The 25,881-nt window shown below is 45.8% G+C and overlaps 2 protein-coding genes across 3 annotated transcripts in view; both read right to left on the bottom strand.

Annotated features, from left to right (window-relative positions):
* SYT16 (synaptotagmin 16) overlaps positions 1-2,766 on the bottom strand; it is a 122,628-nt gene extending 119,862 nt beyond the window's left edge. Inside the window, exon 1 of one of the 2 annotated variants that reach the window (XM_084836649.1) lies at positions 2,318-2,766. In XM_084836649.1, coding sequence (XP_084692775.1) covers positions 2,318-2,330 — 13 coding nt within the window. In that variant the 5' untranslated portion in view covers positions 2,331-2,766. The remainder of the gene's footprint in view (positions 1-2,317) is intronic. The other variant, XM_084836640.1, reaches the window with a different exon arrangement.
* A 3,083-nt stretch (positions 2,767-5,849) lies between these two features.
* The window catches only part of SNAPC1 (small nuclear RNA activating complex polypeptide 1), a 31,734-nt gene continuing 11,702 nt past the window's right edge, over positions 5,850-25,881 (bottom strand). Inside the window, exons 4-10 of the mRNA XM_084836663.1 lie at positions 20,120-20,227; positions 17,448-17,606; positions 13,017-13,085; positions 12,393-12,455; positions 10,672-10,813; positions 8,253-8,354; positions 5,850-6,334 (exon numbers count right to left, since the gene is read on the bottom strand). Of these exons, the coding sequence (XP_084692789.1) occupies positions 6,300-6,334; positions 8,253-8,354; positions 10,672-10,813; positions 12,393-12,455; positions 13,017-13,085; positions 17,448-17,606; positions 20,120-20,227 (678 nt within the window). The 3' untranslated portion in view covers positions 5,850-6,299. The remainder of the gene's footprint in view (positions 6,335-8,252; positions 8,355-10,671; positions 10,814-12,392; positions 12,456-13,016; positions 13,086-17,447; positions 17,607-20,119; positions 20,228-25,881) is intronic.

Below are 25,881 nucleotides of genomic sequence, written 5' to 3'. Positions count from 1 at the left end.
TATAAACACAATGATGATGATGAACGAAGGATTAGATAAAACAAAACCTCCCCGGACTCTGCCCAGCTCCATGGAGTGAAGCCTTCCTCCACAGCCCCTGAAAGAACTCTGCAGCACATCTTATTTATTTATTACATTTCTGTACCACCCAATAGCCGAAGCTCTCTGGGCAGTTCACAAAAATTAAAAACACAAAGCGCAGCATAAAACAATATAAAATATAAAATCTTAAAACCACAACATAACAGTACAACCAGAATAAAACCTAGCAGCAATGCAGAAATTTTAAAATACAGATTTAAAACACCAGAGCTAAAAGATTAAGAAGCTAAAATGCTAAAATACTGGGAGGTTAAAAAGGTCTTCACCGGGCGCCAGATGGAGAACATAGACGCCAGGTGAACCTCTCTAGGGAGCATATTCCACAGCCAGGGGGCCAAATTCTCACTTCCGTTGGTGGGGGCTCCAGGAGAAGGACACCTGAGGATGATCTTAGGGTTAGGCAGGCACATATGGAAGGAGGCGATCCTTCAGATAACCTGGCCCCAAGCCATTTAGGGCTTTGAATGTTAATACCAACACTTTGAATCAGGCCCGGAAATGGACTGGCAGCCAGCGCAGCTCGAAAAGTTCTGCCATGATGTGATTTCATTGGCCAGTCCCTGTTTGGACTAGCTGAGGGTTCTGGGCCGTTTTCAAAGGCAGCCCCACGTATAACACATTGCAGTAATCCAGACGAGAGGTTATCAGAGCATGGATAACTGTGGCTAGGCTATCTCTGTCCAGATACATCTTATGCTGAAGGCCACCCTTCCGCAAGCTGGTACCCTCCAGATGTTTTGGACTCCAACTCCTGTGCTCAGTCCCAGTCAGCATAGCCAATTGTCAGAGATTATGACAGTTGTCATTCAAAACATCTGGAGAGCACCAGGTTGGGGAAGACTGACAGAGACCCACAGCGCTCCAGGTAGGGTGGCCAAGTGTCCTCTTTTACAGAGAACAATCCTCTATTTGAAGGGCTGCCAGAGGACCGTGCTCTGTTTCGAAGACCTTCATTATTTGAAGAACTGCCCAGTCCAATTGTGGTTTAAAGACAAAGAAGCATCCCAAGGGCCTTGAAGTTGCCCATCAACAGCACCTGGCCAGCAAACTGAGCAGGCCAGCACACAGGCCACGTGGTCATGGCTCGCTGCAATCCTGTGGATGCAAAGGAACAAGAATCCTTTATAGCCCTGCCTGGTGAGGCGAGTCAATTGCCAGCCTGGGCAGGTGGAGTCACCCCAGTACCCCGAACTCTTCCCTCCCCAGAGGCATGTCCTAACCTGTAGCTTTGGTGGGGGAGGCTGGTGGCTCCGATGTCAGTGGGGCAGTGAATCCCCTCCGGGTTCCAGTCACAACCAGTCAGAACTCTAAAGGAGCTCTCCAAGGTGCGGAGCAGAACACCCGCCTGGTTCTGATTGAGACCCGGCGCAGATCGGAGTGGCCTCTACTGTCTTTGGTAGCTCACCAGCAAACGGCACAGTTGTACACAGAGCTCTGCTTTTAGGGGGGGCTGCGTGTCCTCTTTTACAGAGGACAATCCGCCGTTTCGGAGGCCTCCTCCATTCAAAGGGCTGCCCAGGCCAAATCAGGTTTAGAGACAAAGAACCCACCCGAGGCAGGGCTGGGCCCTGAAGTTGCCCAGCAGCAGTGCCCAGGCGGCAGCCCGAGCAAGACCCCCGGGCCCCTGGCCACAGTAAGACGTTGCCCACCCCTGGTTATCCTTTTCCCGTACCTGTGTGCTTAAAATAAGAGTAAGACAAAGCTAAGGGCCAAAATGGCCCGGCTCTGAGACATCGCTAATTCAGCCCCTGGCCACAGCCTTCCCGCACTTTACTGAAACCAGAGCCGGTCTGCCTGAACTTCCCTCTAGGCATATAAAGTAGCACATGCAAATGCGACGGGGAGCGGCGTCCTCTCTGGCCCCCGTTTCTGGGGCGACGCACAAGGGGCCACCCTAACTCCAGGGAACGAGGATGCGGGCGGGCTAGCGCCTCTGGCCCGACTACCAGCCTGGGCGCGGAGGGAGGCTCCCGATGCGGCGGCGGCGGCCGGCTGCGCTCCGTGCAGAGCGGGGATGGAAGGCGGGCAGGGGCAGGGGCAGGGGCGCGGGCCGGCGGGCGGGCCTCGAAGGACACTGCGGCGCAGAGAGGGAAGGGGCGCGGACGCCCAGGGGCAGCCGGGAGAGGGAAGGGGCGCGGACGCCCAGGGGCAGCCGACCCACCCGCAGCGCGCCGGGCTCGGCGAGGCTGCGCGAGCCCGCGGGGCGCCCACTTACTGTCCGAGGCCATCCCTGCTCCTGCCCGAGGGGCGGCCGGCCGGGCTGCTCCGCGCGGGGTCCGCCGGCAGCGGCGGCGGCGGCACCAGCCGGCCCTCCTCCCGCAGCCTCCCGCGCTCGCAGCCGCTGCCTCCTCCAGCCCGTTCCTCCTCCGCCGCGCGGCGCCTCGGGGGGAGGAGGAGGAGGAGAGCGAAGCTGCGGACGGCTCGGCGCGCGCGCCCCGGCGCTCGCCAGGGCGCGCCGCGCGCCGGAGAGGGGCCGCCCGGCGAAGGCCCGCGTGCCAGAGGCGCCCCCGGGCCGCGTGCGCCCCCGCCGGCCTGCCGGGGGCTCGGGCCTTCGCCGCTGCGGCCCCCGGCACCGGCTTCGTGGCTTTACTTCGAGGGGGTGTTAACCCGCCGGCCGGGGCACCAGGCCTGCCAAGGGGCGCGCCCAGACGACGCTTCGGCCGTGCCGTGGCCCTGCCTCAGCCGCGGGCGTTGCACAGGGGGGCCAACGGCGTCCTTGTCGGCTTCCGCCCGTCCACCTCCCGTGTTTTCCCATCGCTTCTTCTGCCTCATCCGTTGAGGGGAAGAGAGCGGAATTGCTGCACAACGCCTTCGGACTGCTAGCGTTATTATAGGGCCCCGAAGGAAGCACCGTAAGCCGTCTACTCGTAACCACCACCACCACCCCCAGGTGTTTTCCCACATCTTCGGTCTTTCCTCTTACCGTAAGGAGAAAAGGCCGCCTTTTGTTCAGTAGCGCTAGGAGCCTGCGGTCTGGAAGCACCCAAGGTGGCTTATTCATTAATCCGTTGCATCAGTATCCCCCCTTTCCTCCAAGGAGCCCGAGTCAGCCTACATGATCCTCCTCCCATTTTATCCGCACAGCCCTGTGAGGTGGGTTAGGCTGAGTCGGTGACTGGCCCAAAGTCACCCAGTGAGCTTCCTGAGGCCCAGTCCAACACTTTCACCACTACACCACACTGGCTCTTTATAAGATTAGAAGACATGCAAATACAATTACAGACATCCCAGCGGTTTTCACATTGGTTAGCTGATATAATCTGATCTTCGAGCAGCAAGTAACAATCCTCCCCCTGGTTTCTGCTGAGATTCCTAGCGGCTGACAGTTGGTCTGGCTGCCTACACCAAGTCCAGAATCAATTACCAGAAGCTCTCAGCTCCTTGTGGGGGTTTTCTCGGTGGCCAGCTGGTGGTTTGCTATCCCCCACAATGGCAGCAATCCGGACATTCTGGGACGCAGGCAAAATAAACCATCTTTACCCTCCAGCTGCCATTGCAATCCCTTGGCGGCCATCTGATATTCTTTGGTGGGTGATGTAATGGCTGCTGTGTGGTGACAGCTGAGCAAGGGAAGGAGCCAGATGAAGGTGGCTTCTCAGCAGAGCCAGTGATGTCCGTTTCCCTTCACTCCCTCAGCTGCAGCCTGATCTGCCTAGGCTTTTCCTAGCGTTACATCTCCCCCTTATTTCAGAGACCGGTATCAAAAGGGTTTCACTGTACAACACACTCATAAGAGTCAAGATACTGCTACTTAGAAAAATAGCACAAGATCCAGCATAAGCCTGCTGCAGGCTTAAACACACCGCTCTTCCAGAAAAAGTTGCCAGACCAGGGGGAAAAATGTCTTAATGGAACAAACTCCTTACCTCTGTACCTGCTAAGTTTATGACAAATACCTGTGTTTCTGAGAAGGCAATCCAAAGCAAGCCACATAGCCTGACCAATGTCCATCAGTTCTAGAACTAGTGTGTGTGAATGGTTACCACCGTACCCATCAACTGGGCCACTTCAGATGCAACTTTAAACAAGATTAGTATTATGCTCTTGCTCACAGGCTCCCCTCTCCTCTTGGAGAACATAAGGCAAGGGATGGAAAGCATCCACTTCTGGGAGTAAGCTAATAGTGATGTATGTTGATAAATCTGACAGGCACAAACTGTGGTTCATTTAAACTATGGTTTACTGAAACAAACTGGCCTCGTGTGGCGCAGTGGTAGGCAGCAGTATTGCAACTGAAACTCTCCCCACGACCTGAGTTCGATCCCAGCAGAATCTGGGTCTTGGGTAGCCGGCTCAGGTCGACTCAGCCTTCCATCCTTCCGAGGTCGGTAAAATGAGTACCCAGCTTGCTGGGGGAAAGGTAGTCACGACTGGGGAAGGCAATGGCAAACCACCCCGCTACAGTCTGCCATGAAAACGCCAGCGAAAGCGGCGTCCCTCTAGGAGTCAGCAATGACTCAGTGCTTGCACAGGAGGAACCTTTCCTTTCCTTACTGAAACAAGCCAGGACACAAGTCACAGTTTGTTTCAACAAACCATAGTTTGGGACAGATATAATGGCAAGGGGAGGTTTCATGCTAGGTGCAGGTAGGGCAGTGACTTCCCAGAGGCCGGTGTCCCCCAGCGGCTATGCTCCATTCTATACTCTCTCCCCCTTCCCTCACCCTACAGAAGCACTAACTTACCTGCCCCAGGTTTGGCCAGGTGACCAAAATGAGAGGGCAGCTGGCAGTGCTCCATATACATCAACCTTCCTTTAGGAGGCTCACCTCAAAACCTCTCATTTTCAGCGTAAAAATTCTCTCAGGAAGGGCATCAGAAGGCAACGTTCTGCAATATGCCCCTTTCACGGGGTTGGTTAACTATCAGGACAGTCTTTTGCAAATTTTGTACCTTGGTGGGGTGGTGTTTAACAATGCCCTCTGCCAATCCTGTTTCACTGCTGCTGTGCTGCTTGAACTTCACTGCCTGGGCGTTCAATGGCTGAGCCAGCTTAGCACAGAGCCAGCCAGCCGAGGGGAGGCAGGGGAGCTAGGCATGTTTGCAGAGAGACTTTTTTCCCCCTTTGTAGCTTTTGGGTTATGTTGTGTTTACATTTTGCAGCCTGGATTTGTTAAAATGCAGGGGGGTCACTGCAGCTGGGGGGCAAGGGGGACTGCTTGCATTGCAGTCTAGGTTTATTTTTTTGATACTTTGGAGGCAGTGGGGTTGTGTGTATATTGTTCCCAGTTTTCTTCTATGTGCTTTTTCAGGGGGCTTGTGTTTGCATTGCAGCCTTGGTGTGTGTGGGGGGGGGTTGGAGGGGGTAATTTGGCAGGAGGGGCTTGTGTTTGCACTGCAGCCTGGTTTGGGTGGGGGGTAACTCTGGGGGATGGTTTGTCTCACCTACTCCACCAGCCTGAATGAGCACCAGCCATCAGTGATGACAAACTTCAGTTAGTTTAAACCTGGGAGAAGATGTTTCCTATCTCCTCTGGGGCGCACTCTGGTTTAGTATCATGTCCAAACCAGGCTGCTATTTGGTGTTTGTAATAGATCACTCCACACAGCTTTGTGCAAGAACAAGCAAAGATACAAACCCACAATATTCAACAGTGCAGGCAAATATCTAGAACACCTGCCTCATTAGAACCTCACCATTTTGATCAGAGGTTTTGCTTAATAAAACAGACTGCTACCAACAATACTAGCCTTCAGTTCCATATGCACAACCACAGCTACGCAAGCACGGATGACATAGGCATGAACGAAGTTGCAAAAAGTACAATAATTTAATGAACGTATCTTACATAATCACTGATTTTAGAAATTGCTATGCCTCAGGACAAGTACTGAATAAAGGGTATATTTACCCTTCCATTTAATTAACATGGTAAAAATAATGTGTTTTTTTTCAAAAATCTATTTTAAATGTGAACAAGTTATCCATTACAATTTTACATATAGCAAACATTAAATAAGTTTCTCAGCATTTATAAAGACACAGGAGGATGAAATCTCTTCTGCAGCACATAAACGTATGGTGCATCATACATACAATATACTTTCCTCAATCTAAGATTTCCATGGCAGTCCTTTTGCCTTTGTGCCTCATGAGTAGGCTTTGAGCCACCTGGGCTTCCTTATCCATTGGCTAGAGACACATTTCTTCTACACAAAACCAATTATACATGGCATTTTCCATTTGGATAAACTCTTCAACGTGTCCTTTTCCTCTTAGTGGGTATGAAATCTGAAAATACACAGCAAGAAAGAGAAGAAAGCAGAGCTTGAACAAAATATACTTCTTTTTAAAGTTCTTAAGACGATACTGACCAACTGGTTATTAGTTTCAGTTAATACATTCATAAAGGCCAGTTCTCAAACATTCTTCATATAAATTAACAAGCCTAATAGCAGATACATCACATGGGGGGGGGGGGGTGCAAGAACGACATACACCATGACCATTCTTGGCCTTGGACCAGTCAACAGTATTCTCCAGCCCTAGTTCCCATAACTACACAGTGAGATATTAACAACCTTCCCCAAAAAACTATTACAAGAATGAATGTGATCATTACTGCACAGCACTTTGTATACAAATGAAGGACAGTCTCTTGATCCCCCCCTCCCCCACGCCAATGTGTAGTGGCAAAAGCAGAACTAGGGCATGGAGAACTCAGGACTGCATTTTTTGCACAAGCCATGAATCAACATAAGAGCCTGCTAGATCAGACCAAAAACCTATCCAGTCCAGCATCCTGTTTCCCAGAGAAGCCCATCAGATGCCTCTGAAAGTCCACAAGCAGGACATGAGGACAAAAGCCATCCCCTACTATTGTTCCTCGCTAAGTCGCACACAGAGATCCTGGAGATAACATAGAATCATAGAATCATAGAATAGTAGGGTTGGAAGGGGCCTACAAGGCCATCGAGTCCAACCCCCTGCTCAATGCAGGAATCCAAGTCAGAGCATCCCTGACAAATGGCTGTCCAGCCTCGTCTTAAAGGCCTCCAGTGTGGGAGAGCCCACCACCTCCCCAGGTAATTGGTTCCATTGCCGTATTGCTCTGACACTCAGGAAGTTTTTCCTGATGTTCAGCCGGAATCTGGCTTCCTGTAACTTGAGCCCATTATTCCGTGTCCTGCACTCTGGGATGATCAAGAAGAGATCCTGGCCTTCTTCTCTGTGACAACCTTTCAAGTACTTGAAGAGTGCTATCATAACTCCCCTCAGTCTTCTCTTCTCAAGGCTAAACATGCCCAGTTCTTTCAGTCTCTCTTCATAGGGCTTTGTTTCCAGTCCCCTGATCATCTTTGTTGCCCTCCTTTGAACCCTCTCCAGCTTGTCTGCATCCTTCTTAAAGTGTGGTGCCCAGAACTGGACACAGTACTCCAGATGAGGCCTAACCAGTGCTGAGTAGAGGGGAACTAGTACTTCCCGGGAATTGGAAGCGATGCTTCTATTAATGCAGCCCAAAATAGCATTTGCCTTTTTTGCAGCCACATCACATTGTTGGCTCATATTCAGCTTGTGATCAACGACAATGCCAAGATCCTTCTCGCTCGTAGTGTGGTTGAGCCACGTATCCCCCATCTTGTAACTGTGCATTTGGTTTCTTTTTCCTAGGTGCAGAACTTGGCATTTGTCCCTATTAAATGCCATTCTGTTGTTTTCTGCCCAGCACTCCAGTCTATCCAGATCACTTTGAATTTTGTTTCTGTCTTCCAAAGTATTAGCTATCCCTCCCAATTTTGTGTCATCTGCAAATCTGATCAGCATTCCCTGCACCTCCTCCTCCAAGTCATTAATAAAAATGTTGAAGAGCACTGGGCCCAGGACTGAGCCCTGCGGTACCCCACTCGTTACCTCTCCCCAGCTTGAGAAGGTCCCATAATATCGCCATCAAGAGTAGCAGCCTCTGTTAGAAGACTACAATCTGAAAGTGGAGATGGGTGTTGAATAACGGAGGAGGAAAACCCATTGTTCAGCAGCAGAGCATTCTCTTCTGGTGTAATGCTTGAGGGGAGAACTTCCACATGGGGAGGTGTTTGTGATACAGATGTGGGACAGCTCACCCATCTCCTTGTAGAGAAGCCAAAAGTGTAAGAGGAGTGACTTTGCACTTCCTCTCCCGTAACATATGTCTAATGTGCAAAGTCACTACCTTCATCGCTAGAATGGTCATCTTCTCCTTCAGCATCATCCTCTGCAATCACAGGCATACTCAGGGTCTCAACACCTTGCTCCTTTATCGCTTCCAACACCCCTGCAAAGACGGTAACAAAATTAAAGAGAAATTGTTTCCATTTCAGCTGTATACCTGAGTTAGATTATGTCTTTGGCAGTAAATTTTGCATGATACCCTCCTGTTATACACTGTTGTAGTTTGCATAATCAGCAGTTGGTTAGACAGTCCTGGTTCTGTTAAATGGGAAGAGAGCCACTAAACTGAGAACTTGAGTTTCTGCTGCAATGTATCTTGGACCAAATGCATCTTGCTCCCTGAAGGAGCAAGTTCGTAGCTTGGGGGTGGCATCCCAGATGGAAGCAACAGTGAGAAGTGCCTGTTACCAGCTTCAGCTGATATGCCAGCTATGCCCATTCTAGAACATGTGGACCTGGTAACAGTGGTGCACGCGCTGGTAACCTCAAGGCTGGATTTCTGTAATGCGCTATGCTCAGTGCTGCCTGTATATTTAGTTCAGAAACTTCAACTAGTACAAAATATGGCTGCCAGGTTGGTCTCTGGGACATCCCGTGGAGACCATATTACACCAGTTTTAAAATCTTTTACACTGCCTGCCAATTTGTTTCCAAGCAAAATATAAAGTGCTGGTTCTTACCTTTAAAGCCTTACATGATCTAGGTCCAAGGTACCGTAGGGAGCTCCTTCTCCCCTTCATCCCAGTCCGCCACCTAAGGTCCTCTGAGGGCTCTCTGCTGCAGCTGCCTAATGTGAGACTGGCCGCCACACGCAAGAGGACCTTGTCCTTTGCCACCCCTCAGTTGTGGAATGACCTGCCAGTTGAAATGTGCCTGCTAACTTTGTTGAAGGCTTTTAAGCAGGTATTAAAGACTATTAATCCGGCAGGCCTTCCCTTTTTAGAACTCTTATTCCTTTTGCTGACTTTTGTATACTATTTTTAAGCAGTGTTGTTTTAAGCTGTGTTTTATTGTTGGATTTTTTTTATTGTTTTTAGTTCAAAGTTGCTTTTAGCTATATGTTGTTTGTATATATTGCCCATATGCTTTTATGTAAATGGTTTTTAAACTCTGTATACTGTATTTTAATGTTTTAACTTTTATAAACTGCCCAGAGAGCTTCGGCTATGGGGCGGTATAGAAATGTAATAAATAAATAAATAAATAAATATCTCAGGATATTTCATAGCACTTAGAAACTTTGTGTAATTTCAGAACACTTCCTGTTCCGGCTCATGCCTTGTGCTTTAGCATCCTATCTTTTCCTAATATTTTTTGCAAATACTTTAATGATCGATAAGGCCCATAGTTAACTCTTAACAAAGCATTTACAGCAGCAACCAAGAATGTAAACTTAAAGAGATGATCTTACAGCACAGTGGGCAGAGCGGTTTTCTGACAAGAAACTAGGAAAGAATGTATAGGTAACACAAGTGAAATGTAATGAAGCATTAATGAGATGGAAAGAACTTATGGCTAAAATACCTTTAGCTCTGTTCACCTGACTCCATAGTCAATTGCAACAAATGCTTCACATCAGCTGAGCACTATCTGACAACAACTGTGCACAGAAAAGGCACAGTCTCAGGGATTATTCACAATTAGAAAACTTTCTTCCCTGGTGGTTCATCATAGGCCCAGCCTTTCCCAAAGGCAATATACAACCTGCTTCTTTCGTTAATACAGACCAGGAACGGAGCCAGTAGGGCAGCCTTCCCCAATCTGGTGCCCTCCAGATATTTTGGACCTCAACCCCCATCAGCCCTAGCCAGCATGTTCAATGGCCCAGGAGGCTGGGAGTTGTAGTCCACAACATCTGGAGGTCAGCTGGTTAGGGAAGGCTGCAGGAAGGAGCTCTTCCAATGGATTTAAGTCTTCATGTTCAGAAATAAATTGGTATCAAAGATGGAAGGAACACAGATGTGCAGGAAGGGCCTCAATTTGCCTCCTGACCCAAAGATGTGCATGGAACTTGCATTTAAGGCCCCACTGTCAGTCCTGCTGAGACTTGACCCTTCACTGCTGCCCTTACTCCCATACCTCTCTGCTGGTGCTCAACACGGCTGCCAGTACCAAGTCCCAGTCACCAAGCACAGTCCACAAGGTCAACAGAAGCATGGTGAACCGGGAGGGCAGCAGCAGCCACACATCCGGCAGACTCACATCCCCTCTCCTATGGCAGCAAGTCATAAGATGGCTTGGCCCATCCCCCGACTTGAACAACACTGGTTTAAAGGAAGGATGGATCTTGGTGGGAGGATTTTGTACCTCCCCTATCAATTGCTCGGTGAGGCCTGCATAACAAGTGCACAAATTACACTGAACACAAGTCAAGAGCTAGCAAGGAATTCCCCCACCACACCCCTCATTGTGCTAGCAACCTCTGTTTCGCAGTGTCTCAGTCTTCCTCAGCGGCTGTAATCTTTTGGCTCTTTTAGCTCTAGGCGATATGGTTTTCCCATGATCTGACACAGATTCAGAAGACTCTAGCTTAACTTGGCGATGACGTCTTGACTTGGAAGCCTAAAAAGGTTTTTAATACAGACAAAATTAAGCAACAAGGAAAACACAATTTGAGCAGAAGGCACACATGTTAACATTATTCTGAAAAAGTAATCAAAATTAACTAGTGGATCAAATTAACTAACTGTGGATCTTAGCCACAATTAAATCCTGCCACCTGTAATGTTATCATATGCCATCTTCACTAACAGAATGACCACCTATGTAGCCAAATCAAGTCAGGAATTAAATCGTATAGCACAGGCAGGTAATGATTTTAAATGCACCAAAAAAAAAGTCCAGGTTCCATTAACCACTAGGTATTAAATAGTGATTTCACTTGGTCATGAAATCTTGAATCATGGTACTGCTTCCGGGGGGAAGGGGGATGTAAGTCTAACTAGGAAAATGGTATAGAGGAAAGGGTTAATTTCCTACCACAGTACCAATCTAATTAGCTCTCCTCCCCATGGCTCTTTCAAAGCTTTGAAAAAGATAGAGATCCAATCACAGATATTCCACATCTTGTCTACTTTGCCCTCCCCATCACAGAGTTATAGAAGCTAGATTTTCCCTGTTGGATTTTAAATCCTTATCTGCCAGTGCTATAATTTGCTACCCTGAAAATGATCATCCAATGTACTTACTCACCTAGATTATTTAAAAAAAATAGTTTCAGGTTGTTTTATATGACAAGACAATATTACAGACTTATGCAGATCTGTTGGGACTCCAATTAGCTACAATAGGTTCTTATTAGGATTAACTTCTGCCTGTGGAAAAGTGCAAGCTCAGAACGTAGGACTTTTTCATTACATTTAATTCAGTAACATATCTTTTTTACGTGGGATGCAAATAAGAACTGAGTATTTATTTATTTATTTATTACATTTCTATACCACCCAATAGCCAAAGGTCTCTGGGCGGTTCACAAAAATTAAAACCTCAAAGTACAGCATAAAAACAGTATAAAGTATAAAAGCTTAAAACTATGATATAAAAATACAACCATAATAAAACCTAGCAGCAATGAAGAGATTTAAAATACAGTGACAGATTCAAAAGAGCAAACTTAAAAGACACTAAAATGGTGGGAAAATAAAAAGGCCTTCACCTGGCGCCTGAAGGAGTACAACATAGGCGCCAGGCAAACCTCTCTAGGAAGCTCATTCCACAGCTGAGGTGCTACAGCAAAAGAGGCCCTCTTCCTGGTAGCCACCTGCCTCACTTCCTTTTGCACGGGTTCCCAGACAGGACCCCTGAAGATGATCTTAAGGTCCAGGCAGGTACATATGGGAGGCTACTATCCTTCAGATAACCTAGCCCCAAGCAGTTTAGGGATCTGAATGTTAATACTAGCACTCTCAATCAGGCCCAGACATGGACTAGTGGCCAGTGCAGCTGGAAAAGTAGTGGCATGATATGATCACGTTGGCCAGTCCCTATTACATAACATACATAGAAGGAAATAAATCAGAATAATCAAGTATCGTAAAAGGTATAAATCTTCACGTATAAAATGGAAGAGAATGTAGTAAGGTGGCAGCCATGCATTTCAGTCTAGAGTCCATAATTGCTACAGCAGTCTTTGCACACCTACCAGAGCAACTGCAGAGTACGACCTGGATTTGATGTCAGCTAATGCTCTGGCTCTTCCAGACCCCTGGAAAAGAAAAGACCTCTAGTATTACCTGTGTTTTTTCCTCCTCGAGTGCTATTTTGTTTAATTCCCAAGATTGTTTCACATGTAAAAAATGTTGCAAAAATCTATCCATATCAATTGATAAAACGAAGTTGAGCTCTTTCATTTCAAGTAAAACTGCTAGATGTCAATCAATCTTCTCTGCAAACTGAATTGCTCTGTCTTACCGCCTTGCCCAGACAGTTCTTGTATTGGGGACAGGTAGTCCCATTTCGGTACTTCTGCCAGAAGTCCAGAGCTGAAGGGTGCTTTGGCATACACAGGCGACAGAGGCAGACCCAAGGACAGCTGTGTAGTTCACACAACTGACTTCTAGCAACTGTCCTGAGGGAAACCATGGGAGGAGGAGCCAGTTTTTCCCCAGGTTCCTTTCTACACTTCTGGTTGTATACTACAGAGCTAAACCAGGGTGGAGGATGAAGGACTTTTACACTACGCTGTACTGCACTAGACACCAACGTGGTTCCTGCATATAAATCAGCTGCCCCTTGATTTCAGGCATCACAATAAGTATTTCCTTACTTCCGACTCCTGCGAAGAAGCTTCCTTTTCATTCGTCACTTCTTCACCCATAGTAGCCAAGGATGGCTCCTGGAAGGGCACAAACATTTCACTGTGAAACACAAAGGCCTTACTCATGTTCTGGGAGACTGTGTGCAAGTAGTACACTCAAGTCATGATATGGATGTCAGGGTACCATTGCACAGGACACATGGCTATGGACACATGGCCGGTGAATTGGCTATCCCATCTGCATGGGAAATTGGCTCTTCCCCCACCCCACACACAGCATCATCGAGCAATACCATCTGTATGCCCAAGTGCATCTCTCTGGGCCTTCCTTTTTTGCCCCCATACAGCAAGATCTAGTGCAGGTTTTCCTCTGCCACATACATTCCGCACCAGTTGAAAACATGCTGCATTACACTGCTCATCAATATTTGAACCTGGAGCTTGACAGTGACATCAAAATTTAAGATGAATTTACCAAAGAAAGCCAACACATTCCCTCATCTTAATTCAGCTTCACCTTTAAGCAATACTATGAGTAGATTAGTCATAGATCCCCTTCATGGATCACTGCCGTGTTGTGGCGAAGGGGCTTGCTTAACTCAGTGAAGCCATAAGCTATGCCGTGCAGGGCCACCCAAGACGGACAGGTCATGGCGGAGAGTTCTGACAAAATGTGGTCCACTGGAGAAGGAAATGGCAACCCACTCCAGTATTCTTGCCAAGAAAACCCCATGGAACGTATCACAAGACTAAAAGAGATGACGCCGGAAGATCAGCCCCTCAGGTCGGAAGGTGTCCAATATACTACTGGGGAAGAGCAGAGGGTATTTCCAAGTAGCGCCAGAAAGAGCGAAGCGGCTGGGCCAAAGCCGAAAGGACACTCAGCTGTGGATGTGTCTGGTGGTGAAAAGAAAATCCGATGCTGTAAAGAACAATATTGTTTAGGAACCTGGAATGTCAGATCAATTAATCAAGGTAAGCTGGAGGTGGTCAAACATGAGATGGCAGGATTGAACATCGACATCTTGGGAATCAGCGAACTAAAATGGACAGGCATGGGCGAATTTAATTCAGGTGACCATCATATCTACTACTGTGGGCAAGAATCCCTTAGAAGAAATGGAGTAGCACTCATAGTCAACAAAAGGGTGGGAAAAGCAGTACTGGGGTACAATCTCAAAAACGATAGAATGATCTCAGTACGAATCCAAGGCAAACCATTCAACATCACAGTAATCCAAGTCTATGCCCCAACCACTGAGGCCGAAGAAGCTGAGGTTGATCGGTTCTATGAAGACCTACAACACCTTCTAGAACTAACACCAACAAAAATGTCCTCTTCATCATAGGGGATTGGAATGCTTAAAGTAGGAAGTCAAGAAATCACTGGGATAACAGGCAGGCATGGCCTTGGTGTACAAAATGAAGCAGGACAAAAGCTAATAGAGTTTTGCCAAGAGAACATGCTGATCATAGCAAACACTCTTTTCCAACAGCACAAGAGATGACTCTACACATGGGCATCACCAGATGGTCAATATCGAAATCAGATTGATTATGTCCTTTGCAGCCGAAGATGGAGAAGCTCTATACAGTCAGTAAAAACAAGATGTGGAGCTGACTGTGGCTCAGATCATGAGCTTCTTGTTGCAAAATTTCAGCTGAAATTGAAGAACGTAGGGAAAACCACTAAACCATTCAGGTATGACCTAAATCATATCCCTTATGAATATACCGAGGAGGTAAGGAATAGATTTCAGGGATTAGACCTGATAGACAGAGTGCCTGAGGAACTATGGATGGAGGTCCGTAACATTGTTCAGGAGGCAGCAACGAAATCCATCCCAAAGAAAAAGAAATGCAAGAAAGCCAAGTGGCTGTCTGATGAGGCTTTACAAGTAGCTGAAGAAAGAAGGGAAGCGAAAAGCAAGGGAGAAAGGGGAAGATATAACCAACTGAATGCAGAGTTCCAGAGAATAGCAAGGAGAGACAAGAAGGCCTTCTTAAATGAACAATGCAAAGAAATCGAGGAAAACAACAGAATGGGAAAGACTAGAGATCTCTTCAAGAAAATCGGAGATCTCAAGGGAACGTTTGTGCAAAGACGGGCATGATAAAGGACAAAGAAGGCAGGGACCTAACAGAAGCAGATGAGATTAAGAAGAGGTGGAAAGAATACACAGAAGAACTATACAGGAAAGATCTTAATGTTCCTGATAGCCATGACAGTGCGGTCACTGAACTTGAGCCGGACATCCTAGAGAGTGAAGTCAAGTGGGCCTTAGGAAGCATTACTAACAACCAAGCTAGCGGAGATGACAGTATTCCAGCCGAGCTATTTAAAATCCTAAAAGATGATGCTGTTAAAGTGCTGCATTCAATATGCCAACAAATTTGGAACACTCAACAGTGGCCACAAGACTGGAAAAGGTCAGTTTACATTCCAATTCCAAAGAAGGGCAACGCCAAAGAGTGTTCAAACTACCGCACAATTGCGCTCATTTCACATGCCAGCAAGGTAATGCTCAAAATCCTACAAGCTAGGCTTCAGCAGTATGCGAACCGAGAACTACCGGAAGTACAAGCTGGGTTTCGAAGAGGCAGAGGAACTAGAGATCAAATCGCCAACGTTCGCTGGATCATGGAGAAAGCAAGAGAATTCCAGAAAAATGTCTATTTCTGCTTCATTGACTACGCTAAAGCCTTTGATTGTGTGGATCACAACAAACTGTGGCAAATTCTTAAAGTGATGGGAATACCAGACCACCTTACCTGTCTCCTGAGAAACCTGTACGAGGGTCAAGAAACAACAGTAAGAACCAAACATGGAACAACCGAGTGGTTCAAAATTGGGAAAGGAGTACGACAAGGCTGCATATTGTCACCCTGCTTATTTAACTTATATGCAGAGTACATCATGAGAAACGCCGGGTTGGATGAATCACAGGTCGGAATTAAGATTGCCAGGAGAATTATCAACAACCTCCGATATGCAGACGATACCACCCTAATGGCAGAAAGTGAAGAGGATCTAAAGAGCCTCTTGTTGAGGGTGAAAGAGGAGAGTGCAAAAGCTGGTTTGAAGCTCAACATTAAAAAAACGAAGATCATGGCATCTGGCCCCATCACTTCCTGGCATATAGAAGGGGAAGAAATGGAAGCAGTGCCAGATTTTACTTTCTTGGGCTCCAAGATCACCGCAGACGGTGACTGTAGCCATGAAATTAAAAGACGCTTGCTCATTGGGAGGAAAGCTATGGCAAACCTAGACAGCATAGTAAGAAGCAGAGACATCACCTTGCCGACAAAGGTCCGTCTAATCAAAGCTATGGTTTTCCCAGTAGTAATGTATGGCTGTGAGAGCTGGACTATAAGGAAGGCTGAGCGCCGAAGAATTGATGCTTTCGAACTGTGGTGCTGGAGAAGACTCTTACGAGTCCCCTGGACTGCAAGGAGGTCAAATCAGTCCATCCTAAAGGAAATCAACCCTGAGTGCTCATTGGAAGGACAGATCCTGAAGCTGAAGCTCAAATATTTTGGCCACCTAATGCGAAGAGAAAACTCTCTGGAAAAGACCCTGATGCTGGGAAAGACTGAAGGCAAAAGGAGAAGGGGACGACAGAGGATGAGATGGCTAGATAGCATCACTGATGCAATGAATATGAACTTGAGCACGCTCCGGGAGAGAGCGCAGGACAGGAAGGCCTGGTGTGCTATGGTCCATGGGGTCACGAAGAGTTGGACACGACTGAACGACTGAACAACAACAATGAGTAGATTCAAACTTTTGTTTGTTTAATACTGTACTGTTTAATACAGCAACAGGAGACCAGAAATCTGCTTTATTCATGCATCACAAGTATTCTAGGATTCCATAAAGTTAGAGGTAAACCATATATGTACCAGTATCTAAAAGACAAATCACTCCAATCCAGATGTCTATTCTAAACAGAGCTCCCCTTGCCTGCAACATTTTCTGCACTCATTTCAATGGAAGGAATTGAACTTCCAGCTCCTGCTACTTAATAGGTGTGTGTACTATAGATTTCTAGAATCGGGTGCATGTCTTCTGCTGCACTCCATCACCAAGGTCATCCATGAACCTGGACTGAAAATCAAGGGTGCATAAAGCAGCATTTTCATTGATGGCCCCCATTGTGGAACTCTTCACCTAGTTTACCAACACCTGAGCTTCTTTCAAAAAGAAAAAAAATAGCAAGGCCCTTGAAAAAAGGCTTTTGGCTGCCATGGCTAAACCACAGCTGGAAGTAGTGTTTTCTTTTTCTTCTTTTTGTCCAAGTAATTAGGCTTTGGGATATGGTAGACTACACATTTAAATAGAGGAATATGTAGCTGGTACTGACTTCAAAGTGGGAAAAGGCTTTCAAGCTACCTATACAATATCAATTAACACACAAACAAAAAACTGAGATGACCTACCATTTTATTCTTCTGCCATCGCTGATATTCCAAAACAATATCATTGAAATTGGCTATGAAGTCACCTTTGATCAGATTAAGAGCCTTGTCTGGCTGGGACTGATCCACGGAGATCAGACACTTCATTTTTTGGTAATGGTCATGAACATTCTTCGTTTCCTTAAAGTGGAAAAATATGTGTGTAGAAAGACAGCTTTTGTAACTATATAAGAACAGCTTTAAAACACTTTTCCAGTTCCTTAGAACTGGACACCCCTTAATAACTGCACCAATAAGAACTAAGATTCTAGTCATATTTTATTATACTTTGGGCCTCGCTGTTCCATGCTCATCTTCATATGTCATCCATCTAGATACATTTCCTCTTTCTGGAATTATAGGCTGGGACTTTGTATTACTTATTTTCCCCCCTGAATAATGCTGAATTTGCACAACTGTGCCCATATGCTTCCCAAAAGAAATTAGGCAGGGTAGCCAAAACAGCCACATTTTGAGGCAGGACCTTAAAGTAGCTGGATGAGCTTCTGCTAAAAAGGAAGTTAGCAAGGTGAAAAAGGTGCAATAGTGGAAAGTCACCACTGAAAAAAGGCTCCAGTAATAGAGAAGAAGCGGGACAAGGTTGAGGGAGAGGGACAGAGCAAGGCTGCAGGAGAAGGTCAGTCACAAGATCAACCTTAAACAAAGGTCAAGCTTTTACATTTAAAAAATGGAGGTGTTACTACTTGTTGCTCAACAGTAAACAAGTGATAGCCTCTTATGTGACCATCATGAAGCAGACTGCACAAAGAGAGGCTGGCCTGGAAGCTACCTAATAGATGTAGTTTTCCCCTCATAATGTCACTGAAGACATTCCTTCCTACTTTTTATGCAGAGAAAAAAAAATAGGACACCTCAAAAAATTCAAGTTCTTGCACAGTATACAGTACACCTGCTAATAAGGTCTTCAAACTGCTTGATTTCGTTTTTCATTCAAATTCCTTTATGCACCATGTTGAACAAGTAGTAACCTTTTTCTTATGTAAAAGCTTCATCCTTGTTTAAGGGTGACCTTGTGACTGGCATGCAGGAATATTCTGTTCCCATAAAAGTACTAAATTGCTTTTAGGCTGGCCAGCACAGTCACGATAGAAATGTCCTGATGTTTTCAATTAAATGAGGGCACAGAGAAGTAAAAAAAAATACCCATGAACGTCCTTATCCTGCAAATATGTTCCATAATAAAATCAAGCGACAAGCAGCTGCAAATCATTATCAGCAGGTTCAGGACACAAAGGACATCTGTAGACTTTGCAGGCAAAGCTTGCTCTCCCCGCCTCCCGCCCCCAGCTGTAATTTAAGATGTGGATGGTTCAGCACTCTTCTTTTTTTTTTTTACTAACTTGCCGAACAATAGGCTCCATGGAGAATTTGCAGGTATACCAAGTGCCAACATAAAACTCTCAATTCAAAGGGAATCTCAACTATTATCTAGAGCAGGGGTAGCCTACTTATGGCCCTCCAGATATTGTTGGACTGCAATTCCCATCAGTCCTAGCCAGCAGAGCAAATGGTGAGGGATGATGCAGTCCAACAACATCTGGAAAGCCACAAGTTGCCCACCCATGATCTAGAACAAAATCAGTAGAAACATCTATTAGGTTTCATAATGAATAGGGTTCTTTTGCAGCATTCTTCTTCACCAGCGGCTTGGAGCAGATGTAACAATCTTAGCCACAGAATTGTTCCAAGCCATGGAAGTATGTGGTGGATACTTCACACCCCAAGTTTTAAACTCTGGCTACAAGGACAATCATAGTTAGCTCCAATGCTGATGCAATGCTACATCACAGTTAGTTATGTGTCCCACCTCCTAGAGAGGAGAAAGGTGGGTACTCGAGACAGGGCCTTTTGAGTAGCAACACTCTGGTTGTGGAACTCCTTCCCCACAGAGGTTAGACTAGCCTCCTCTTTACTGTCTTTAGAGGACTAGTCAAGACAACACTGTTCTACCAAACTTTTAATCATTTGTGCTGGCCTCTCATTTTATTACTAACCCTTGGTTTTATTCTACAAATAGTTGTTCAGATATCTGTAGTTTATGTATTTTATATGTATTGTTTTTATTTGTACATCACCTTGAGTGCTCATTGAGTGGAGCATGTCAATTCAAAAATATTCTAAAAAAAAAATAAAGCAAACTATGAAAGGGAAGAAGGGAAAAATGTACAAGAGTAGAAAGGGGACACATCACCCCACTGTATGTTCCTAATCTCCTAAGCATGACTAGCAGATCAAGAATGTTATGTCTGCGTCAGGTCAGTGTAGCAGCTTCACAGAATACACAAGGGGGAAAAGGCATTTAAAAAGAAAAAACTGTGTGAGATTGGATTCTCCCCAGAAATCACATACTGAAGTGTGAAAATGAGGAACTACAGCTTCAGTTCCATGGCGTCTGTATGTATTGGTAAGACAAAACATTCAAATGAAGAACGTTTTTAGTAATGCAAAGAACAGCACAATATGTGAATGGTATAGCTGTTTCTTAAATATATTATACCCATTACATAGTCCTTGCAGTATAACTTGTACACAAGGCTAGAGATCAACCCCTGTACCAGGACATGATTAAAAAACCAGTCAGGCTACATGAAAGACAACAGCAATGGTCATGTTAGAGAAAGATGTAACTATACCTCTAAGAAGTCAGCTGGCTTAAGCATGGCAACTCGGTCACTTGGATCCCTGAATTCACTCTTCATCTCTATCCTATCATCCATTTTCTTTTTTGTCCTAAAGGAAAGCTAGAAAGAAAGTCACATTAGGATCAAAATGAAAGGAAAAGTTGGGTGCTCAAATATACCAATTTAAGTGGAATGCCACTGACATTTCAAACATTCTTACATCATAAGAACTATGTTTCTATAAAATATGCACTGCTTATCTCACAGTCACAATAAAGTGTATTTCCATAGCACAGAAACTAGCATCAGACAGCAGTATGCCAAAACATTCACCATCAAGTTTATCTGGCTCCTAACACAGCTGAAAACATCCAAGTACTATTTTCAATTACAAATGCAATCATTTAACACTGAGCAACCCTAGACAATACAGTTCAGTCAAGGTGTGTTATACTGCTGTTTTGTATATGTCTTTTGAAGTAATAAATTAAAATGATACAGCTCAGTATTCCTCCACTTTTTCATGTCCTTAAGCTCAAGTCTCCCTCTTATCCCAGTAATTTGTAGAATCATAGAATAGTAGGGTTGGAAGGGGCCTACAAGACCATCAAGTCCAACCCCCTGCTCAATGCAGGAATCTAAGTCAGAGCATCCCTGACAGATGGCTGTCCAGCTTCATGCCTCCAGCATGGGAGAGCCCACCACCTCCCTAGGTAACTGGTTCCATTGTCGTATTGCCCTAACAGTCAGGATTTTTCCTGATGTTACAGGAAGCCAGATTCTGGCTGAACTTGAACCCATTATTCCATGTCCTGCACTCTGGGATGATCGAGAAGAGATCCTGGCCTTCCTCTCTGTGACAACCTTTCAAGTACTTGAAGACCGCTATCCTATCTCCCCTCAGTCACTCTTCTCAAAACTAAACATGCCCAGTTCTTTCAGTCTCTCCTCATAGGGCTTTGTTTCCAGTCCCCTGATCATCTTCATTGCCCTCCTCTGAACCCTCTCCAGTTTGTCTGCATCCTTCTTCAAGTGTGATGCCCAGAGCTGGACACAGTACTCCAGATGAGGCCTAAGCAGTGCTAAGTAGAGGGGAACTAGTACTTCACGTGATTTGGAAGCTATACTTCTATTAATGAGCTTCCGCTGTGCATTAAAAACGTGGTTGTTCAGGCAGGCATTTGGGGTGGGTTAGGGTATTTTAGAAAACATTTTTATTGTAGAATTTTATTGTTTTAAACTGTTTTATTATATTCTGTACATCTCCCAGAGTGGCTGGGTGACCAGCCAGATGGGCGATCAATAAATGTAATAAATAAAAATAAATAAATAAAGTAAATAATGCAACCCAAAAGAGCATTTCCCTTTTTTGCAGCCACATCACATTGTTGGCTCGTATTCAGCTTGCAACCTACAGCAATTCCAAGATCCCTCTCGCGTGTAGTATTGTTGCCCTTTTAATTGTGCATGTGTTCTTTTTCCTAGGTGCGGAACTTGGTATTTATCCCTATTAAGTTTCATTCTGTTGTTTTCTGCCCAGCGCTCCAGTCTATCAAGATTACTTAGAATTTTGTTTTTATCTTCCAGGGTATCAGCTATCCCACCCAATATGTCATCTGAAAATTTGAACAGCATTCCCTGCACCTCCTCCTCCAAGTCATTAATACAAATGTTGAAGAGCACTGGGCCCAGGACTGAGCCCTGCGGTACCCCGCTCATTACCTCTCCCCAGTTTGAGAAGGTCCCATTGATAAGCACTCTTTGAGTCCGATTCTGTAGCCAACTGTGGATCCACCAGATCGTTCTTTCATCTAGCCCACTTTGAGCTGGTTTGCTCATCAGGATATCATGGGGCACTTTGTTGAAAGCTTCGCTGAAGTTCAGATATATTATGTCCACAGCATTCCCACAGTCCACAAGGGAGGTGACTTGATCAAAAAATGAGGTCAGATTTGTCTGGCAGGATTTGTTCTTGACAAATACATGTTGGCTTCGCATAAACACTGCATTGTTTTCAAGATGCTTACGGACTGATTGCTTTATCATCTGCTCCAGAATTTTCCCAGGGATTGATGTCAGACTGACTGGTCTGTAGTTCCCAGGTCCCTCCTTTTTACCCTTTTTGAAGATAGGGACCACATTAGCCCTCCTCCAGTCATCTGGCACTTCCTCCGTCCTCCATGATTTCTCAAAGAGAATAGACAGCGGTTCTGAGAGTTCTTCTGCCAGTTCCTTTTTTACTCTAGGATGCAGTTCATCTGGCCCTGGAGATTTGAACTCATTCAAAGTCATTAGGTGTTCCTTGAACTTATGCCTATCAATCTCAAGCTGCAATCATGCCCCTTCAGGCTGTACTTCACCTTTGCCGGGGGGGGGGGGGGGGGGTCATAGACCCTCTTTTGGGAGAAGACTAAGCCAAAGTAGGAATTGAGCACCTCTGCCTTTTCTTTGTCATCTGTTATCATTTTGCCATCCTTATTTAATAGTTGGACCACCATTTCTTTCCTCTGTCTTTTACTATGCACGTAGCTGAAGAAAGCTTTTTTGTTGCTTTTAGCATCCCTTGCTAACCTCAGCTCATTCTCAGCTTTAGCCTTCCCGACGCCATCCCTGCAACTCTGTGCTACCTGCCTGTACTCTTCCTTTGTAGCTTGGCCTTCCTTCAACTTCCTATATGTGTCCTTTTTTGCTTTCAGGTCATCTCTTAGCTGTTTGTGAAGCCACATTGGGTTCTTCTGTTGTCTTCCTCCTTTTTCTTGTTGGAATTGTTTGTAACTGTGCCTTTAGAATCTCCTTTTAAAAACTCCCACCCATCTTGGACGCCGTTTCTCATTAGAGTCGCTCACCTTGGGACCTTACTTATCATTGTTCTGAGTTCATTAAAACTGACTTTCCTAAAATCTAGGGTACATGTTTGGCTACACTCAGCTTTTACTTCCCTTAGAGCCAAGAACTCAAGTACCATATGGTCATTTTCCCCCAATGTTCCCGTAACTACTACTTAGCCATTAAGTCATCTCTGTTAGTTAGGATAAAGTCAAGGATAGCTGATCCTCCAGTTCCTTCCTCTACTTTCAGTAGGAGGAAGTTATCAGCAACACAAGTCAGGAATCTCTTGGAAGGGGCCATGTTTCACAGAATTTGTCTCCCAACAAATATCAGGAAAATTGAAGTCCCCCATTATTACTACATCATGCTTCCTTGAAACATCGGCAATGTGCTTTTCAGAAATTTCCTCCTCGGCTTCTCCTTGATTGGGTGGCCGGTAGTAGACTCCAACTACTATGTTCCTGTTATTCTTTGCTCCATTTAATTTAATCCAGATGCTCTCGATGAGGCTACCAAGCTCATCCTCCTGTATTTCTGTGCAGAGATATATATTAAACATAGTGCAACTCCACCTCCCTTTCTGTTCCTTGTGTTCTTTCTGAAGAAGTTATATCCTTCAATTGCTCTATTCCAGTCATGGGAGTCATCCCACCAAGTTTCAGTTACACCTACCAAGTCATAATTTCCCTCCTGTATTAAGAGTTCAGGTTCGTTCTGCTTGCTTCCCATACTCTGGGTATTAGTATATAGACATCGAAGACCAGGTGCTTCATAGTCTGGCTTTCTTCCTACATGTTTCTGAAGACTATTACTGGGCACTATTAGAGCTGTTCTCTCCATTGTGATACATTAGACTTCACCCATTGTTACCCTCAACTTTAAGCTGAATCGTGGGGGAAGGAGACGTAAAGCCCTCCTGATGAAGTTCTTCATGCTGTGGCCAAACACATTCTTCCCAGTCCTTGTGAGGTACAATCTGTCCCTTGCCAACAGTCCACCTTCCAGGAAGTATAGCCCATGGTCCCAGAATCCAAATCTCTCGTGTCGGCACCACCTTCATAGCTGGTCATTCGCCCGAAGTATTTCTCTTTCCCTTTCTATTCCTCTTCTAACTACTGGAAGGATGGATGAAAAAACTATCTGGGCCCCAAAGTTCTTGAGTTTCCTTCCCAAAGCTTCAAAGTCTGATGTGATTTCTTCGTAGCTCTGCTTGGCGGTATCATTTGTTCCCACATGGATGAGAAGAAAGGGATGCCTGTCAGTGGGCTTTATGAGTGTAGGCAACCCTTCAGTCATGCCTCTAATCCATCCTGGGAGACAGCATACCTGGCGAGTCCATGGGTCTTCGCAACATACTTGGGTTTCGATCCCACGCAGCAAGGAGTCTCCCACAACTGCTACTCTTCTCGTTGTTGTAGGTCTTGGTTTCATTGCCTCTGCTTGACTGACCTTCAACCTCTTGCTCACTCTCATGTGGGGTCCCATGTAATTCTTCCTCTGCAGGCTGCCCTCCAGCCTCATCCTCAAGTACCTGAAAACAGTCCCATAGTTGCACTGGTGGAGAGTGGCTTCTAGTTCTGCTCCTAACTGTCACCTTTTCCAAGGAGTATCCTCTACTTCATTTTTCCTCGCCTCAGCATTTTCCTCTTCTGCCTCAGCTTGCTGTTGTTCTTCTAGCTTCTGTACTTTGCTTGCTGCTGTAGTTCCACCCTTCTGTTTAAGAACTCCTCATCTTCTCTTATTCCTGAAGGGTCGACAGTTGCCACTCCAGTCTTCTTACTTTTTCTTCCAACAGTGTAATCAACTTGCACTTGTTGCACATGTAGGCCATGTTGATCTCAGGCAAGAAAACAAACATTGCACAGACCTTGCAGGTCAACACCACTGAAGCGTCTTTTCCTTCCATAGTCTCTATTCCCTTTATGTTTCTAGCTTTCTGATTGTACTGGGATAGCCTGTACTTTGTCCTCTATTCATTGGAGGTTAACAACAGAGTCCCACTGGTATGGAAGTGTATGTTGCAAGAAAAAGAAATTTTAAAAAATTGTTAGGTACCTCCCCCTTGACCTCCCCTACCGAACTCCTGTTTGCTGTTCCTGTTCGCTCACTCTGATTGCTCGCTCTCTGGGAGCTAGCTTGCTTGTATAGCCCCTAGACCAGCTGGAGCAGCTTCCTCTGCTCTGCTCAGCTAGGAGGCAGGAAACAGACTGAAACTCCCCACCCACACAGCTGCTGGGAGTAATCAGGCCACACCCCTTCAATTCAATTGGAGCTCTCAGGAGCATATGGCGAGCACATGGCAACTCAAGACGCAAAGTCCCTGGGCTTACTTCAGCCCACTCACCGCTTGTCGAATCATGCTAATGAAGACCAAGACCTAGAAGTTCTTACTCCAAAACGGTAATGACTTTTAGCAGCCGTCACAGCCACTGACAACTTCTCCAGAGAGAAGCTGAGCTAGTTATCTTCAAACTGGTTATTGTCAAAACAGCTCACACACTCTCTCACAACCAAATATGTGGCCCAAAGAGCCAGGCTGGCTGCCGAAGTCTTGTCTATTTTGAGAATTTATTGGGTAAGAGCTAGGGCTTGCAGGACTCCAGGGGAATCCCTCAATTCCTCCCCAAGCATCCAGGCCAGGGGACAGGGCTTGAGGAGGGGCCCACAGAGGGTGCACCATTCCCTACAGGCCAAACTGAGCACCTCCACAAACTGGATTAGGCTCATGTGCCAGAGGTTGCCCTCACCTGATTTACCCCCAACCAAGATAACATCTAGTTCTGACTTATCTCGGCAACACATAGCCCCAATCCCACACTTGTTTAAGGCATTAAAAGGGGAGGAATGGCAAGTATCCCTACTGTGCCCACCAATTCTCACCTGCAAATGCTGCCCTTAGCCTATTTTTCACCCAGACAGACACACTTCCAGATTCAGTCTGTTTC

This window comes from Heloderma suspectum, chromosome 1 (assembly GCF_057233095.1).
Source record: "Heloderma suspectum isolate Gila_16-S chromosome 1, 16-S_ref, whole genome shotgun sequence".
In the NCBI taxonomy this organism is placed as follows: domain Eukaryota; kingdom Metazoa; phylum Chordata; class Lepidosauria; order Squamata; family Helodermatidae; genus Heloderma; species Heloderma suspectum.
This window is presented reverse-complemented; position numbering and strand designations above follow the sequence as displayed.